This window comes from Podarcis bocagei (genome assembly GCF_964188305.1).
Source record: "Podarcis bocagei genome assembly, chromosome: 11".
NCBI classification, from domain to species: domain Eukaryota; kingdom Metazoa; phylum Chordata; class Lepidosauria; order Squamata; family Lacertidae; genus Podarcis; species Podarcis bocagei.
This window is the reverse complement of record NC_138136.1, coordinates 43,720,692-43,739,096: the sequence shown is the minus strand read 5'-3', so window position 1 is coordinate 43,739,096 and position 18,405 is coordinate 43,720,692. Positions and strand designations below refer to the sequence as shown.

At 42.2% G+C, this 18,405-nt stretch overlaps 1 protein-coding gene across 1 annotated transcript in view; it reads left to right on the top strand.

Annotated features, from left to right (window-relative positions):
* ITGA1 (integrin subunit alpha 1) overlaps nt 1-18,405 on the top strand; it is a 68,190-nt gene that overhangs the window by 17,888 nt on the left and 31,897 nt on the right. Inside the window, exons 2-9 of the mRNA XM_081212682.1 lie at nt 597-717; nt 1,142-1,254; nt 3,897-3,985; nt 4,989-5,103; nt 9,283-9,410; nt 12,612-12,760; nt 13,528-13,678; nt 14,665-14,830. Coding sequence (XP_081068808.1) covers nt 597-717; nt 1,142-1,254; nt 3,897-3,985; nt 4,989-5,103; nt 9,283-9,410; nt 12,612-12,760; nt 13,528-13,678; nt 14,665-14,830 — 1,032 coding nt within the window. The remainder of the gene's footprint in view (nt 1-596; nt 718-1,141; nt 1,255-3,896; nt 3,986-4,988; nt 5,104-9,282; nt 9,411-12,611; nt 12,761-13,527; nt 13,679-14,664; nt 14,831-18,405) is intronic.

The window sequence follows — 18,405 nt, the reverse complement described above, 5'->3', positions numbered from 1 at the left end:
GCTGGGCTTTGGGAAAGGGATGTAAGGGCTCTGACAGTCCTAAAGTCCTTCATCTTCCTTTCCAAAGCCTAGTTAGTGCTTTCCCAGCTTTGAGGAGGAGGTAGAAAAGTTCAAGGACTCAGACATGAGTCTCACGCCTTCCCCAAACCCAGTGCCTCACTTAGCCAGCTTTGGGAAGACAGCATGAAGGTTGGACATCAAATTTTGGACTCACTTCCCCCCTTCCTTCTGACACGACAAGGCAGTGTGCAGCCCACAGGTTCCATGTCAAAATACTCTTGCAGCCCACTTGGTATGAAATGTTGGACCACCCTCGTCTAGCCACTTGATAAAACTGGCCATTGGCTGTCACAAAGGCAGAGTAATCACATTTGCACATACACTGAACACACCATGTGTCATCTAGTTCCATATCCTTCTCTTATAGTGGTCAGCTGTGACTACGATGACTGTGGGAAGCCGCCAAGCAGGACATGAGCACAACAGCCCCCTCTCTACTTGTAATTCCCAGGAACTGGTGTTCAGACATTGACCCCAACAGTGGAGTCACGGTGATTCATATTCTTTCCCCTACATTTTTCTTTTCTTTTACACAGTGCTGCTGCATCTTGTTCTGTCGTTCAATGTTGATGTGAAAGATACAATGACCTTCAGTGGCCCAGTGGAAGATATGTTTGGATACACTGTTCAACAGTTTGAAAATGAAGAAGGAAAATGGTAAGTTTTGGTTTTTTGGGATTCTTCCCCTGCCAGAAAAACATACACACACATACATAAATGTAAACCTTTCTCACCTATGTTTTACTCTGGGAACTTAGCTCTGCATATTATATGTTCTGTGCAACTGATCACATTTATTTTATTTTATTTAACCTATTTATACACTGTTCTTCATCTGAGCAAAACCAGAGCTGTTAACAGTATGTAAACGTAAAACAACAGCCCCACACATATTAAAATATTTAAAGCCACATTAAAATTACTTCCATTGTGACACAATATATATATAGGAAGCTAAGGAGTTGCAGTCCAGAAATATCTTCAAGACCACGGACTCCCTGTTCCTGCTTTATAGGGAACAACAGTAAAATTACCTGCTATATTGAAAAGATGACAGGCTCTTTTCTTGTTGTTTTTTCAGGGTGCTTATTGGTTCTCCTTTAGCTGGCCAACCTCAGAAGAAAACAGGTGATGTTTATAAATGCCCTGTGGGACAGGGCCACGGTTTGCCATGTGTAAAACTAAACTTACCAGGTAAGAATGTAAGTGGCTGGCAGAAATTTGGAGTAGATCCAACATAGGAATGTTTAAGACCTTGTCTGTATTTTCTTTGTAATTCTCTGCATCATCGTAGGGTTGCGTCACATATGGCATTCTTCCTCGATCTATATTTATCCATGGAAAATATTCTCATGTGCATCACTACATGTAAAATATGATGTTTCTTCTCTCATGCAGGCCCATGTTTGTTTTTAAGGCAGGTTTGCACCTTGTCATTTTCCCATACCCATGCAGATTACCTGACGTTGTGAAAAAGTACAAAGCAAGGCAGTATATGGGACGAACCAGAGCAATTTGTGGAATGGGGTAGCTTGGGGATAAATGCAGCTGAGATCACAGAGGAGCAGCTCCATGATGCTGCAGTGTTAAAACTAATGCGCCTCCTTACAGTCAAGCACCTGAATGCAATAGTGTGGAGAAAAATAAGCAGGCCTTGAACTAGTCTCTATGAGATACACACAATATAAACAAGATATTTTGTGGTTCGTGCATTTTGCTCTCCCTTTGTTAGATCCCTCCTTTTGTTACTGTAAACAACATGCTAAACCTTGGCTTAATACTGCACACTACTGCTGAAACAAGCCTGAGCAAAGCTTTGGGCTTGTGTGTTCCTCTTACTTCTCGCCGGCAGCTGGGAGAAGTACTTTGGCAAAGTTTAATTTTAGTTTTCGCAGAATCCTGATGAGGTTCAGTGAAAGTTCTTGCTTAATACTAACGGGCAGGGAGTTCCAGAGCATAGGTGACACCATACTAAAAGATTGATTCCCTGCAAGTGCAGAAAGAATATTATATGGAAGTTGTAAAACTGCCACTTCAACATATCAGATCAGTCCAGTGGGTACGTATGGTGTAAGACGATCTTTTAAGTAAACTAGTCCTAAACTGTTAAGGGATTTATATACAAATAGTAACACCTTGCTTTTGGCCTGGTAACAAATCAGCAGTCAATGCAGATCTTTGCATAGAAGTGTAATATGCTCTGTGTCCTGTTGACAGTCCTGCTGCACCATTCTGTACTAACTGCTTTGGCTGCTCTCTGCCTTTCTTCCAGAGTGTGAAAAACGTTTAGCTATCAGGCAGGCCTCTTAGTTTTCAAATCATGCATTAAATTCCTGCCTGTTTCTTTTCTGGAACATTTGCAAAGCTGTTGACAGACCTGACTTCACAGGACTTTTATGACTGCACATTTATACATAAAAGCAGGAACAAGTGTTTTGGGGTGTTTTTTATTTAAAAAAAACATTTTTTGACACCTTTATACATACCTGGCTCTAGAGTGAAATCTGAATCAACTCTTGAAGAGGCTCAAGAGGCAAATTGTTTACTATGCTTTCAGACTGCTCCCGCCAAAGTGCCTGGTATAGGGTGCCATTCAACTAATTCTTACTAAGTCCTACTCTTAATTTTAACGATCATGACTAAGTTTGGTCCATTTCAATGGGTCTACCTGAGTATGATGTTGTTGAGTCCAACCCATATGTCAGCCAGATAGTTGCATAATATATGTGGGCCCAGCAAAGGCTGAACATCTTAGAAATATGAATTTATTCTATCCAGAGCCGAAATCAAAGCTCTGGCTCTCCAGCCCAGATTCCATTAGCCTGGAGGCTGTTTTCTCCTGGAGATAATGTTATTAGCACACCACCCTCTTCTGTGGATTGAGAACAAAGACTCATACAAAATGGATGCTCACAGATTAACATATGCATAGGGCTAAAATTCAGTCTTTTTCATGTGACTTAAGTTAAACACCTTGTGTCAGAGCAGCAGAGATACATTATCAGTCAATAATTAACCTGTTAGGCGCTCTGAGAGATTTTGTTTAGCTCAACAGATGTTTCCATATTATCCCTCTAGCAGTACACATACAGAGTGACAGTGGTACCTCTGATTACAAACTTAATTCGTTCTGGAGGTCTGTTCTTAACCTGAGGTATCACTTTAGCTAATGGGGCTTCCCACTGTCGCCGCGCCGCTGCTGCACGATTTCTGTTCTCATCCTGAGGTAAAGTTCAAGGTACTACATCCGGGTTAGCGGAGTCTATAACCTGAAATGTTTGTAACCCAAGGTGTTTGTAACCCGTGGTACCACTGTATTTTCCATTTCAACGTACAATTAAACAATTTTACTTAAGTGTGTCCCTACATGGGTCAACTTACTAATAGGGGGACCGGTGTGAATCCTAATACATTTCCTGTCCAATAACTATTTCACCTTTCTACCCATTGAACTGTCATGAATGCTGCTGATTTTTTAATATCCTATCAAATAATTTAGTAGTTTTACAAGAGAGGAGCTGGAAAGGTTTGATTTGTTCTCATTTGTAATTTATGTGAATGCTTGTCTCCTGTTGTCACTGCATTGCTGTTTTGACATCCTCTTTGAGGATCAAGAAAACTATGTGAAGCAGTGTCCCAGACAAAGTTTCTGGGATGAGAGCCAGGCCTTTGACTTGTTCATCAGAATCTGAATCAAGAGGGAGGAGGAAGGGGAACAGAAAAAGACTGTGTTTTATATATAAAAGGTTGGGTGTTTTAGTTTAGAGAAACTGCTACATGATTTAACATCTTGCTTGCACGTTTCCACATATTTTACATTTCTGATCTATTTATAGATGACATCTCCATTCCTCACGTTGCGGAAGTAAAGGAGAACATGACCCTTGGAGCAACTTTAGTGACTAACCCAAATGGAGGATTTCTGGTGAATGAATAAAGTATTTTAAGGAAACAAGTGACCAGCAGCCTCATTCCCACCATTGCTTGGCAATTCTGAGCGGGGGGATATCAGTGCAGTTTTGAAATCAGTGCAGTTTTGAAATGTTCAGTCTGCCATATTGATTCAAAATGGTGTCCAACTGTATAGACGTATAGATGAAAATCTACTCCTTGATCTCATGAACCTACAGACAAAACCTTGTTACAGTATCTTAAGAAGTACCCAAATGCACCACAACCACAAAACTGCTTTCCAAAATATTCCGTAGATGTGTTTATATAATGGCTTGGACCAGCAGAGTCCTTCTATTAATGGAGGGAGTCTTTCAGCTTAAAGAAATGTCCCTTCTCTTTGCAGCATGGGCTTGGATCCAATAGAGTTTCTGCAAAAAAAGTATTGGAAAGAAGCAATACTCTCTTCCCCCTCCCCCCTTTGTCGCCTCTGGGTGGTCCCCCAGCCCAGGGTTGATTGTGTGGTACAAATTTGTTTCCTTGTGCATATTAATGTTGGCACTAAGCTAGCCTAGCAGGTCTATTGACTTCAGTGGGTCAGTCTTGAGTATGAGTGAGGCAGATACAACTCAAAGCATGGAACATCTGTTTCTTACAAGTTGAGGTCCAAATTACAAGAGGGTTCCAAATTTTGTATATATTTTTTAAAAATTAATTTTATTTTCACAAATTGTTATGGGGAACAGATCTGGTTCATGGGTCGTCTATTAGCCAGTCCAGATGTAGTTAAGGTCATCTCTGCCTGGCAATTACGTTTATTTTATGTTTTCATATACCACTTTTCATCACCAGAAGAACTCAAAGTGGTTCACATAAGGATATATAAATCATAACACTGAAGCAACGACATGATCCTTAATGTGGCATCACACTGGTGTTGCCATGTGTTTTATGCTGCCATTTTGTGATATCCCCAGACCTTGAATTATTATGAAGCTGACTTGTTTAAACTGTAACCTTTTTCTCCTTTACTTAAGGCATGTGGGCCTCTTTATGCTTACAAATGTGGGCGCTTACATTACACCACTGGTATCTGCTCCAATGTCAGCTCCACTTTCGAGGTTGTAAACTCCATCGCCCCATCTGTACAAGGTATGTATATGAGAGCGCTGCTCTTCTACGTGCTGAAATTATTGAGCACCGAGGGAGACAAACGTATACACAGAAGCATACCAAAAAGCAGAAACTATTTTTCAAGGCCACCAGCATTACCAAGTTAAGTAAATGTTATCATTGTCTGTATATTACCTAACTGCTTGCTGCTTCTGGCTGCTGCTTAGCATAAACAGAGTTTGGGATGCTATGTCATGAGCAAAGATCAGGCTAAAAATAATCTTTATGTAGTCACAGCGAACGGAGTGCCTCTTTAGATTAAGAAGACAAATGCCCTCATAAACTTGTTTTGTTGACTATTTTTTGATATCTGGAGTGCGAGAGGTCCTGCTCAAGTTTAGATCCCAGAAAAAAACTCCCTCGAAAACAAGGGGCAGTGTCTAACTCACTTGTTCCATCAGTTCAAAGATTTCTGCTTGCGAAATGGAACTTCCACTGCCTCTCCTACTCCCATGTGTCCCCTAAATCTCTTCTGGGGTTTTCCCCAGTCCCCTGGAGCAGATTTGGGGAGGGTGCAGGAGCAAAAGGAGACAGTAAGTTCTGTTGCAGAAGTAGAAATCCTTGTGCTTACAGAACAAATTGGTTCTGGTGCAATTGTGTGCATTTGGGTGATCATAAGGTCGGTGGTTTGAATCCCTGCAACGGAGTGAGCCCCCGTTGCTCTGTCCCAGCTCCTGCCAACCTAGCAGTTTGAAAGCACGCCAGTGCAAGTAGATAAATAGGTACCACTGTGGCAGGAAGGTAAATGGCATTTCTGTGTGCTCTGATTTCTGTCACGGTGTTACGTTGTGCCAGAAGCAGTTTAGTCATGCTGGCCACATGACCCAGAAAGCTATCTGTGGACAAACGCCGGCTCCCTTGGCCTGAAAGCGAGATGAGTGCCGCAACCCCATAGTCGCTCTTGACTGGACTTAACCGTCCAAGGGTCTTTTGCCTTTACCTTATCTACCATTAGTAGTAGTAGTAGTAGTACCCACCTTTTCCCTTGACAGTAGTCCATAGAAAGACATGTGATTCTATGTAGAAAGCTGGACTAGATGGCAAATACATATTTTCAGCTGCTATAACTCACCCATCATGAAACATCATAGCTATATCTCAAAGGAAGCTTTTATATTTTTTGTTCCTAAGATTTATATACCACACTTTTGCCACCAGGTAGCAGGGCAACTTATAAGAGAAAAAGTCCAGAATATATATAATAATGATACAATACTAATTTACAGCACAGCAACAATTTAAAACAGCAGTGGAATGCAGCACATAAAACCCAACAAAGCATAATAAACATGTTAGTTCTCAACAGCTTCAAATAATTCAAAGGCCTGGGAAAATGTCTGCACCAGACACTGAAATGGCATCTTCACAAGGGGCCAGGCAAGCTTCCCTTGGGAAGGCATTCCACAAGCTGCAGTATTTTTGCATAAAATGGCCTGGCGGCGGCTGCTGCTCTCTCATTCTATCTATTTCTGATGTTCAGGCTGTGAACGTCATTGGTTTTGTTGCCAAAAGGGCACCCCATGCACAAAATAAGATATCAAGCAGGCTTGGGGGAACCCCAAACTTTGCAGAGAGATGTGAAACCTCTGAAAGAAAATGCTAGGTGAGGATTTGGAATGGGGAAGAAATTTGGAGCCAAAACACAGCCATCCTTGGAAATTTGCGTTTGCCTGAATTTTGAGGTGCGGTTCTCAAGCCAAGCAGTGTGTACAAAAAGGCATATAATGGAGCAAAATGTCCATGAAAACAGATATTTTAGTAAAAAATAAATAAATACAAAAATGCATTATTGTAGGGCTGGCATCCCCAAACTTGGCTCTCCAGATGTTTTGGAACTACAATTCCCATCATCCCTGGCCACTGGGCCTGTCAGCTAGGGATGATGGGTGTTGTAGTCCCAAAACATCTGGAGGGCCAAGTTTGGGGATGCCTGTTGTGGGTGAACTGCTTTGGGAAAATGTGCTGGGCAAAACAGGATGCAGACATTTATATTTTAGGAGAAATTCCCAGTAAAATGCTGGTGAATTTTCTTGGGAACAAGAGGAAAAAAATCAGGAACCGATGTGAAACATTGAACTTTAGATTGGGAAAAAAATGAGAAAATGAGAGAAACAAAAATTGACAGTTCCATCCATCCCTAGCGAGGACCCAAAAGAATCTCTTTAGGAGTGGGCATACTCAGTGGCCATGGAACACTGACTGAATGTTTGAGGTGAAGGAATTCATAGGTGGTGCTAGATTGGAGTGGCTGGAATCCTAAACAATGCTACTTCATCCTGCAACAGTGCATTTCAGATCCCACTCATATAAACCCTACACTACTAGAGAGGTTTTTAGGTTTCTCCTGGACCTTTCCAGTATGTGACTTGACTGGTCTGCAAGGCAAGATGTTCAACACATTACCAACCTGTCCTACTGTTATTTTGATGGCATTCCATTATCTATATTGATTCCCAGAGGTAGATCCCATTGAAGAAACGCACTGTCTTGCTTTCAGAATTACTTTATGATCCGTTTTCCAGAGAGCATGCTGTGGGAACATATGGTTTTGCTTCTCCTTTCTCCAAATTCTTCTTCTTGCTCCCTGGCTGAGGACAATTATAAATAATGCCAGACTAACCATATTTCTTTGGTTTTGTCTGAGTCATCACTGAGGAAGCCAGAGCAGTTGTTTTCTTGACTTCGGGCCACTTTGAATGTTGCATACCTCGCACCCCCCTGACATATGTGACCCATCCCAGACATTTTTGCACATGTCAAAGTATGTGAGAGCCAGGAAATGCTGGATGTTATTAGTTGCTGCAATTCCTGTGATCTTGGAGGCATCCTTTCTTTTGGAAATCACAGACATTTCAGCCAGCCAGTAACAGCAACTTGGATCACGTGTTTTATTAATGTGCATAATCACATGCTCTGGGATAGCCAGCAACTGAAAAACTTGTGGCAAGTGTAAAACATCTGAACTATCTATTGGGGATGATCACTAGTGTAAAATGCCCTTTCTGAAACAACTGGGAGCTAGAATCCTTGCTGATCTACTGCCAAAACAGTCAGATGCCAACATCACCTTTGCAGTTTTGTGTTCATCTTGGTTCCCACCCCCCAAAAAATGTATGTGTTTTTATGCAAACATTCGCTAGTATACGCATTTGTGAGCACATTATTTGGCTGCAAAATAGCATCACAAAATTTGGGGAAGTGTGAATTTCAAAGGGTAGCTGTGCTTCAGTTCAAATATTGAACTGGGTAGTTTCTCATTTGGAATGCCAATGAAATCCTGAGCTTATCCCTAGTGCATTAGGGATAAGGCCAGCTGTTCCCTCTGCCTGCAACACGGTTCTAGTAGCACAAGGAAAAAGGCCCTAGTGTGCCACTGCCAAAGTGTCCGGGTTCACACTTCCACTGCCTTAGATACATCCCAACAGAAGTATCTTCTTCTATGTACGACTACTGTAATAAATTTACTGTTCCTTCCTAAACGCCACCCTCAGCTGTATGTCCACTATCTGGTTGGCAAGCATGCATGTGACAATTATTGCACACAGTGACATGCATCGGAATATAATCTATCAGGGAAATTGGATATTAACTTTTCTACTCAACTTTGTCATCCTAATGCTCTTGCCCAGCAACCAAGCTGCCCAGGCTGCTCTAGGCACTGACTTTAAAGGTCAACAACTGAGTATCTTCTTCTTCATTAGCTCTGGGATGGGAAACCTGTGACCTTCCAGATGTTTTTGAATGCCAACTCCCATCAGCCCCAGTTAGCACAGCCAGTACCCAGGGGTGATGGAAATTGAAGCCCAATAAGACCCGGAAGGCCACAGGTTTCCTCCCTATACTCCTGCTTTCAGAGTTCCCATCTAGAATCTCAGCAAGTCTCAGTTGTAGAAATTAGCTCCAGAGGAAGAAATGTCAATGGGATACAGAAGAAGAGGTATAAGTAACGCCATCAAGACCGAACAATTAAATGTTGCAGCCTGTGATATCAGCATATTTACCTAAAAGTAATTTCCCCTGAAAGTAAAGGGGAGGGGTCCTTGCAAGTAAAGTATCGAGAGTGCCAGCTAAGATTTAGTTTAGTTTTTTCAAAGGCATTATTAATTTCCTCCTGATGCATTGGGGCACTTCTTTAAGATCCAACAATTCACGTTGCAGAATGCAAGACCCAGCTGGACATTGTTATTGTTCTTGATGGCTCCAACAGTATTTACCCATGGGAGAGTGTCACTGCTTTCTTGGACAGCCTGCTGAGAAATATGGACATAGGCCCCAAAGAGACACAGGTATGGTGAAAAACACGTTTTGTCTTCCGTTTTTGATTAGGGATGAAGGGAAAAGAGTAAGGCTGAAGTCCTGAATCTACTTAGCTGGAAGTAAGTCTCAATGAACTTGATGGAGCTTACTTCTGAGTATTTGTTAAATTTCTAGCTAAAAATGTGCAGCATTACACTGTAAGCTAGATAACCAATGATATTTATGTTCCAGGCATATAGGGTTGTATCCAATGAAGTCATGTCATTAGCGCAAGGACTTCTACTTATGCAACAGAACTTCCGCTCCCTCTCCTTCCAGCCCCCTCAAATCTGCTTTGGGAGAGAAGAGGAGAGGGAGGGGAGTCCTTATGATAATGCTATTAAAAGTGTTGGTTATGGCTGAAAATATCCTTCACCGACCTGAAGGTCACTTTTCTCCAATATTTGGCAGCCTATGTCCTACCTCAATCTAAGGTACGTGGTGAGGACTTAGAAGAGGGCCTTTTCAGCGGCTACATCCAGGGTCTGGATCTCTTTTCCTAGAGAGGTTCATCTAGCCCCTTTACTGAATTTGTGTTGTTATTTACATTTTTAGCCACCTTTCTTTTAAAAAACAAAACCCCCAAAAAAGGTCTCAACGCAAAATTTGAGTACATGGAAACAAAGATCTCAGTAAACACCAGAACAAAGGTTATGTGTTGTGGGTCTCAAATCTACTACTTTTTTGTTACTGGTTCACGCAGTCCTGAATTCTATAACTGGTGGAGGAAGAATCTTTGTATCTAATTTCTTTTCTGCAGTAATAATGTGAACTTGCTCCTTCTCATCTCCTGCACCCCGGTCTTCAGCCTGCTTCCTTTTTCTTCTAGCTGTAACGCATTTGTAAAGGCATGTCACACCTGAAACAGAAACCTCATAGTGAAGGGTGGAGGTTGGAATGACTGCAACTTGCACCAGGAGTTTCAGATTTGTAATAAAATAACTATGAAGTGTCATACTAACATTTTATTTTCGTAACTGTGGTTTTCATGTTTCCTTCAGGTGAAACTCTATAATTGCAGTAATAACTGTGGTATCATTATTTTAATTTTTGCAACCGTAAAACATTTGTGCTTCCATTGACGTTATTCGGTTCAAATGGCACCAGTGAGTGCCAGTAAACAAAGATGTTTTTACTAAAAAGAGATGGGTTATAAAACTGATTGGGAAGCACATCTGCAAAGCCTAAACTAAAAATGCAAACTGGCCCGGCTATAAAAGAATACGATTAGATAAAACCTGTAGAGGCCTTATTGATATTCAATCTGTCAATGTTACAGGGCTTTTAATAATAGATGAGGAACAGATAAATATGCCAAATCAAGGTGCATTTTCACCCCACAACTGAGCAGCGTGTACTCAAAATATCAAAGGCAAACATAAACTTGAAATATGCTAATGGAACATTGCGCAGATCACCTCTAGTCAAGAACCTCCCATAACATCAAAGCAAGTGGAGATGAAGAAAGAGGTTATTTTTCGGGGTGGGGAGAGAGTTGTTTATCTTTCTTTTCTGTTTCATGTTTCTTTTACAAGCGAAGTTGGGGAAATTAAGGGACTTTGCGTACAGTGTGTGTTTGATGAGCACGCATACGTGAAACTGTACTGCCAAAAGCGCAAGGGGTCAGCTGCCACCAGCAGTGACTTCCTGCCATGTGTTCATGTGATGGATATGTAAGGATTTGTTACAAGTATGATCCATGCAAATGTCCTACCCAGAACAGGTTTTCCATTAGGAAGCTTTTGCCAAGTGTGAATCAGTTTTCACATTTTAGATAGCTTCTCTGTCTTGAGCAGAAAGCAAGAGGAACCCACTATAAGCGCATAGATGTGGGCTCTGCACAACCCCATTTGGGGCCCGATCTGGTGCTCTGGAGTGGCCTTGATTTGAAGGCCTTGCACTTCTTTAGTTGGGACCCTCCAAGTGTCCCTATTTTCCAGGGACATCCCTCCTAGGTGGGTCATAAGGAAAGGGTTAAAATGAGTGTGATGTGATTGGCCAGTGAGAATGCAAGGGGGGAGTAAAAGTTAGAGTGGGAGGTTTTGAAAGTCAGTTGAGGTTTGGGAGTTGAGAGTTGAGGTTTGGAAATTGGAGAAGGAAGAGGGAGGAATAGGCAGTGGGTTGGTCAAGTTGTATTGTGAGAGAGTGAGAGGAATTGTTAGGGGGAGTCAGATAGATTGTTGGAATAATCAGTTTGGAGTTGTTAGGAATTAAGATTAAGAAACTGGCAAGAGAAAAATAAACTGAAACCATACTCTTGTTCCTCTTGTTTAAAAATAAACTTGATTGTTTGTTAATGTTAACAACTGTCTGGACTCCATGTGTCCCCGTGAGAAGCGGGGTAGTGGCAGCGAAGAAAGCAATCACAGTGGTGGCACAGGGTCAATAGACCGTCAAACGTCTGGGGGCCCTGTGTGATCGCCACAATCCCTGATTTAGAGAATCCATCCCAGTTTCTGATTTGATCCCAGAATGTCCCACTTTTCCTTAGGATGTCCCTATTTTCATTGGAGAAATGTTGGAGGCTATGGAGTTATCCGAACCCTGAACCTCCTGAAGGCAATCCTGTATAGGGAAGGTTTTTTATGTTTAATGTTTTATTACGTTTTTATATAAGTTGGCTGGGCAAGCAGCCCAGTAAGATGTGTGGGGTATAAATATTAAAATTACCATTACGGATTCAATATGTTTAAAGCTAAATTAGAAAGAATGAAAGATGTATGTATGTATGTATGTATGTCTGTTTGTTTGTTTTGAATTTTTGGGACATCAATAAAAAATGGAAAAAATTATCATTACGGAATGGGACGTCCCTATTTTCGTCAGAGAAATGTTGGAGGGTATTGGCATAAAGCATGCAGTTTGGAGGGCAGGAGAAGGAGATGCATGCAGACTGCCACTGTGTGTCTCCTTCTCTCTCCCCCCCCCCCCCGCCATTTGTCAGAGCAGGTGCCAAGAGTGGTTCTATTGTGTTTTTGTATATTCTGTTGGGAGCCACCCAGAATGGCTGGGGCAACCCAGGCAGATGGGCGAGGTACCAAAAAAAAACAACAACCTCCTCCTCCTCCTCCTCCTCCTCCTCCTCCTCCTCCTCCTCCTCCTCCTCCTCCTTCTTCTTCTTCTTCTTCTTCTTCTTCTTCTTCTTCTTCCATCATTGCAATGCTTACTTTAGCAGACATTATGTGTTATAGGTTGGGATTGTTCAATATGGAGAAAATGTCACCCATGAATTTAACCTCAACACATATACAACTACGGAAGAAGTGCTTGTTGCAGCAAAGAAAATTGGTCAGCGGGGAGGACGCCAGACCATGACAGCTCTTGGAATTGATACAGCAAGGTAAGTACTGCATACTGTGCAATATTTATCAAGGTTAAGATGCAATACGAGCCCCCATGAGCTACCATGCTGGTTTTTCATATGCTCACCAATTGTCACCAATTTACAAGTTGGTTTTGTGCAAGTTGATATTTGTAATGCGGTCCTGTGATACTAGAATTAACTTGGTCTATCTGCCTTGAAGGTAGGGTTGCAGGATCTGGAGGAGTGTGGTGAAAAGAAGGGGGAGGTAAAATTCTGATCCACAAGTGGAAGTACTTGCACCAACTTTGTTGGATATAACTCCAAGTTTGTTTACTTATTTAGAACATTTGTTTACTGTTCTTCATAATACAAAGTGGGTAAGGAAGGGTGACTGACCCAGTGAGCTTCATGTTTCAGCAAGGATTTTAACCCAAATCAAACACCCCAACCTAATGCTGGGGAGACTGTGACCTTCCAGAGGTTTCTAGACTACAACTCCCATGATCCCTGACAAGTCGTCATGCTGGCTGGGGCTGATGGAAGTTGGGAGTCCAGCTACACTAAAGGGTGACAGGTTAGTCATCCCGGTTGCAGAGACTCTGTTCAGCCAATATAATTCTCTTGGTTCTACAGATGTAGTATTAGGCTTTAATAAATGATTACTTATTGCATGCCATACTAGCTACTGTTGATCCTGCTTAGTTTGGTACTTGCTGCTTATAATTGGTTGCGGCCCTTAGCTGGGAGAATGCCTGCAGCTGCTTTTCTCTTGTGCATCGCTCTCTTTCTCTGACTTTTTTTAGGAAAGAAGCTTTTACAGAATCTCGTGGAGCACGCCCAGGGGTCCAGAAAGTCATGGTAGTTGTGACAGATGGAGAATCTCACGACAACTATCAATTAAAGAAAGTAATTGAAGATTGCGAAAAAGAAAATATACAGAGATTTTCGATTGCTGTAAGTGGCACTTTCAGGAGCCTAAAGATCCATAGAATTCTCTCCTTCCATTCTCCTCAAGTTTATCTGGAAACATGCTACATTAGCTGCATGGCCATCTTTTCAGAATAATGGTGTAGCACTTTGCCTACAGCATCTCAGTAATTCATACCACATACAAGGTAGATCTATATTATTTTCTTCACTTTGCAGATGAAGCGCTAAGTGAGGGAGGACTTTATGTGCTTGTACAAACTGTGCACATAAGTTTGATTCTCTTTGTTTGGGTCTGAATAGAGATAATGGCCATGGAGATCTGTTTGGCAAAGCTTAGCTCCTCTTTGGGAAATGGATATGTTTAGCTTTGGGCTTCTCCCAGTTCCCACCATAATAAATCCATGTAGCACGTTTCTATAATATAGATCTTATGGATGATTTCCATAGGCATCTGGTTGGCGACAGTGAGACAAGGATGCTAGACTAGATGGGCTGTTGGCCTGATCCATCAGGTTCGTCTTACGTTACATGGCCAGCTCCCCTTGTACAATCACCTATTTGGCACCCACAAAGCTTTTCCTTGCTGTGGCATATTGTTTCTCAAAATTACAATGGCCAGTGAAGCAATAGTGGTACAATACGGTTGGCTTTGCAACCTTGGACAGTGCTCTCTAGATCATGGTCAACATCAACAGATGACATAGCCAGGCATCTGCCAAGGACACACATCCCAGCAGAAGGTTCAGTAATGGGAGCCTCCCAGACTTTCTCCATCATGCAACCTGATTGCTGATCTCCACAGGCCAGGTCCAGACTTGAGTGGTGTTTCTGGCTGGGCTGGTCACAGCAGGTCAATTTATATAGTTATATAACATCCATGACTAAGCGATCTCCCAAGGCAATGGTTCCTGTATTTGCTTCTTCAGTTTTCCATGTGGTACCACTTGTGAGCTACAGGAATGTCTTTTTGAACCTTGCAACACTAGCATGTCTTTTTGGAAATGCCATAGATTCTTGGCCACTACAACAGAGGCAACCTAAGCACTGAAAAATTGGTTGAGGAAATAAAATCGATTGCAAGTGAGCCAACAGAAAAGCATTTCTTCAATGTCTCGGATGAATTGGCCCTGCTTACTATTGTTGAAGCTCTTGGAGAGAGAATATTTGCTCTAGAAGGTATGTTCGGTCGCCTCTTTTCTTTAATTTGAATGTTTTCCTGCATTATATTCATGAGGGAGAAATGGTTTCCTGCTGCTGGAGTTTTCCATTATGCAGTTGAATCAAGAAAGGGCAATTCTGGAATTCATCTTCTTTTTACTCCAGGGTCAACAGTGAAATTCCCTTTTTTCATTTTTCAGGAATACAATAAAATAACAATTGCTGCATGAAGCCAGACTAATCAGAGCTGGTCCTATCATTAGGCGGTTTGAAGCATCTGCCTCATGTTGCACAGTGTCTTGGCCAATCCTGTGACCAATGGTCCATTTGGTCCATTTGAACTTTCATGATGTGGCAGCAGGATTCAACATTGGCTAAAAACTATTTGTTTTGGACTACAAGTCCCATCAGCCCCAGCCAGACTTCAGCTAGTAGGGAAGATGACACAGGGGTTTTCTGCCACAGATTCAATGACTGTTCTTAGGCTAGTTGGTTAATATTATGCCTCAGTGTTCCTCAGCTGTTAAATGTCAACTTAAGTGACATAAATGCAGTTTAGTGTCTGTGCAGGATCTGCTTGCAGCTTGCTTCCCTGCTTTTCTCTTCTGTAACCGTGTTCTCGCATGACTTTTAGTTGTTACTTTCTACTCAGGGTGCTGTTGAGTCTGGATTATGTCTTATCGCCCCCTTGACATGGTGCTGGATTCGATACTAGCCTAACCTCTTTATATAGATCGTCATCAATCTATTACATTCCAGAAGCCAGAAAAATAAAAGCATCCAGTATACATACCTTCATCTTAACAACAGAGCAAAAAAACAAACAAAGCAAACCATATTGCAAACACCATCAGCTCAAATATTCACATAATGATTATTCCAGCTTCAGATGGTTAATAGGTTCTCACTACCATTGCTAGAAAATTGGTCGCTGCTAACACCGATGGGATTTTATTTCCCAGCAAATATTTAACATAGCATTGAGCTGACCTTCCTGCTACTTGGGACAACAAGGGGAAATTATTTGATGACGAGCTTCAGCATTAAAAGGGCAAAACATGTTGTGCAAATTCCATCTCCTGGTTATACAGGAGTGACCCTAATCTGTGAAAAGGTGGGGAGGGTATGTACTTTTTGTCATGCCACCCTTCCCCACAAGGCTACGTGGTGCCTGGCACTACTCAGACTCACCCCAATGCACCTGTTTACTCTTTGTAAGATGTACGGATCTGAGCTGGGTCTCTGATAGAAAATCTGTTACTGCTGCCACCACAGTACCTCGACATTTCCCACTTCTAACCATCATGTGCTATAATCCAACAATTTATTAAGACAAATTGTTGGGAACTGCCATCGGCTCAGGGGCGAGAGGGGGAAAGCCGGATGGATTACAGAGAGCCCCCAAAGATTGTGGGAAGCAGCACTTCCTCAGTGGAGAAAGGAAGCCACACCTCTAGTGGAGAGGAGATGCAGGGCTCGGAGGAGGCAAGGCGGTGCCAGGACACATTGCCTGAGCAAAGCAGGGAGGAAGAAGGTCCTCCTTTACCCAAGCCGTCCATGCGCAGTAGGCTTCCGCGCAGAGAGGGGAGGTGCAGACTGGGGGTCAAGAAACTACTCTGCTGGGGAAGATTTAGGCACCGCCCACTCTCAGATTCTGCCAGTGAATGAGCAAGACACGGAATAGAGGCGCTCTGCATTCTAAAGGTTTTTACCACCAATAAGAAAGCTTTAGAACAGACTAACTGGACCATAAAGAAGGCTGATTGCTGAAGAATTGATTCTTTTGAATTCTGGTGCTGGAGGAGACTCTTGAGGGTCCCATGGACTGCAAGAAGATCAAACCTATCCATTCTGAAAGAAATCGGCTCTGAGTGCTCACTGGAAGGACAGATCGTGAAGCTGAGGCTCCAATACTTTGGCCACCTCATGAGAAGAGAAGACTCCCTGGAAAAGACCCTGATGTTGGGAAAGATGGAGGGAACAAGAAGAAGGGGGTGACAGACAAGATGGTTGGATAGTGTTCTCGAAGCCACCAGCATGAGTTTGACCAAACTGCGGGAGGCAGTGGAAGACAGGAGTGCCTGGCGTGCTCTGGTCACAAAGAGTTGGACACGAATAAACGACTAAACAACAACAATTGAGGCATATTGCCTGATTGCTCTCGAGCAACCAACCGATACATCTAACACAAATAAATAAGCATTTTTAATCACTTAGTGTACAGAGACATATGGGGTCAATTCTGTATTATTTGATTTGTTATTTCTTATCACCAAAAACAATGACTGATATAACAATGCTGAAGTTACTATCAAACCAATCCTGCTGCCATCCAAATGCTCTCTCCACCTACAGCTTTCACTGCAGCTACCACCCATTCCCAAACTCAGCTGACTCTTAAACTGTCTCCCACCAGGATTCAAACTTTCTAACCCTTATCCAATCATTTCCAACTTTCCCAGATACCCTCTCCCACCCACCTACCCCCAACCTACACCTACATGTTATACTTACAAACACTTTCACCCTAAAGTCACTTGTATTGTTACATATTGTTGTCATCCATCTGTCTCAAGAGACAGTGGAGTGTGCCTCCAGGGGTGAAGTCAAACCACTGCGTAGCAGCATCAAAGTGACCTCCCTGGACGCAAGCCTGAGCAGTGTGTATGGAGGCTCTGGGCTGCCCAGGTGACCTCTTAGCTTAGCTGATGTGGTCTAAAGTAAAGCAGAGCAATCACGTTTGGCACCAGCTTGGCTGCAGGAGTTGCCAGAAGGAGGCATAACAGGGGTCATCCAATCACCTTTGGGACAAATGCAGAGTAATTTGTTTAGGGTTTACTCCTTAGCCTTTTCTTCTCCTGAAAACATCCCACAAGGCAGCAGAAATATTATATATGCACACAGTATTATTTACAGAAACACCAGAAGATCACAGCGTTGCACAGGCTGGAATCTTTGGAACCAAGATTCAGGGCCTGCTGTGACCCAAAGCCCTGGCATGTTAAATATCAGTCAAACTTCTGTTCTTGTTAATCTTTTGCAGGCCTCTGTTCTAATCTGTTCGTTGCTTTCTAAGCCATCTTGGCATGAACAGTGTTGCTTCTGTGTTCTTTCTAGTGCTTAATGTGCTAGTGGTGCTTTAAAATGTTATGCAGCAGTACAAGTAATTTGTAAATGATTATATTTCCTAGCAGGGAAAACATCTGTGGATACTTCACATTTAAAAATCTCAGTCTTTCCTGAATAATCATTATAGACTTGCTTGTGGGTGACATTTGCAGCAGTGTCAACAGAGAGCATAAATATAGGAATTCACTTATGAAAATACACAAATTAGCATTTCATTGCTAACAAATAATTAGGAACCGCATTAGAATGATTGGATTTGTACAGAAACAATGTTTGCGCACAATGGCTTCTCAGCATTGCAGCTTGTTTCAATTAAGGGGGATATATATATTCTTGGCTAGTGAAAAGTATTCATTTCCTCACTTATAAATTGGTTGTATTCCAACCAAGCTCTGTGTATCTGTATGTGCAAATGGAAAACAATCTATACAGCCAGATATTTTGTTGCCATTTCCACAGCAGCG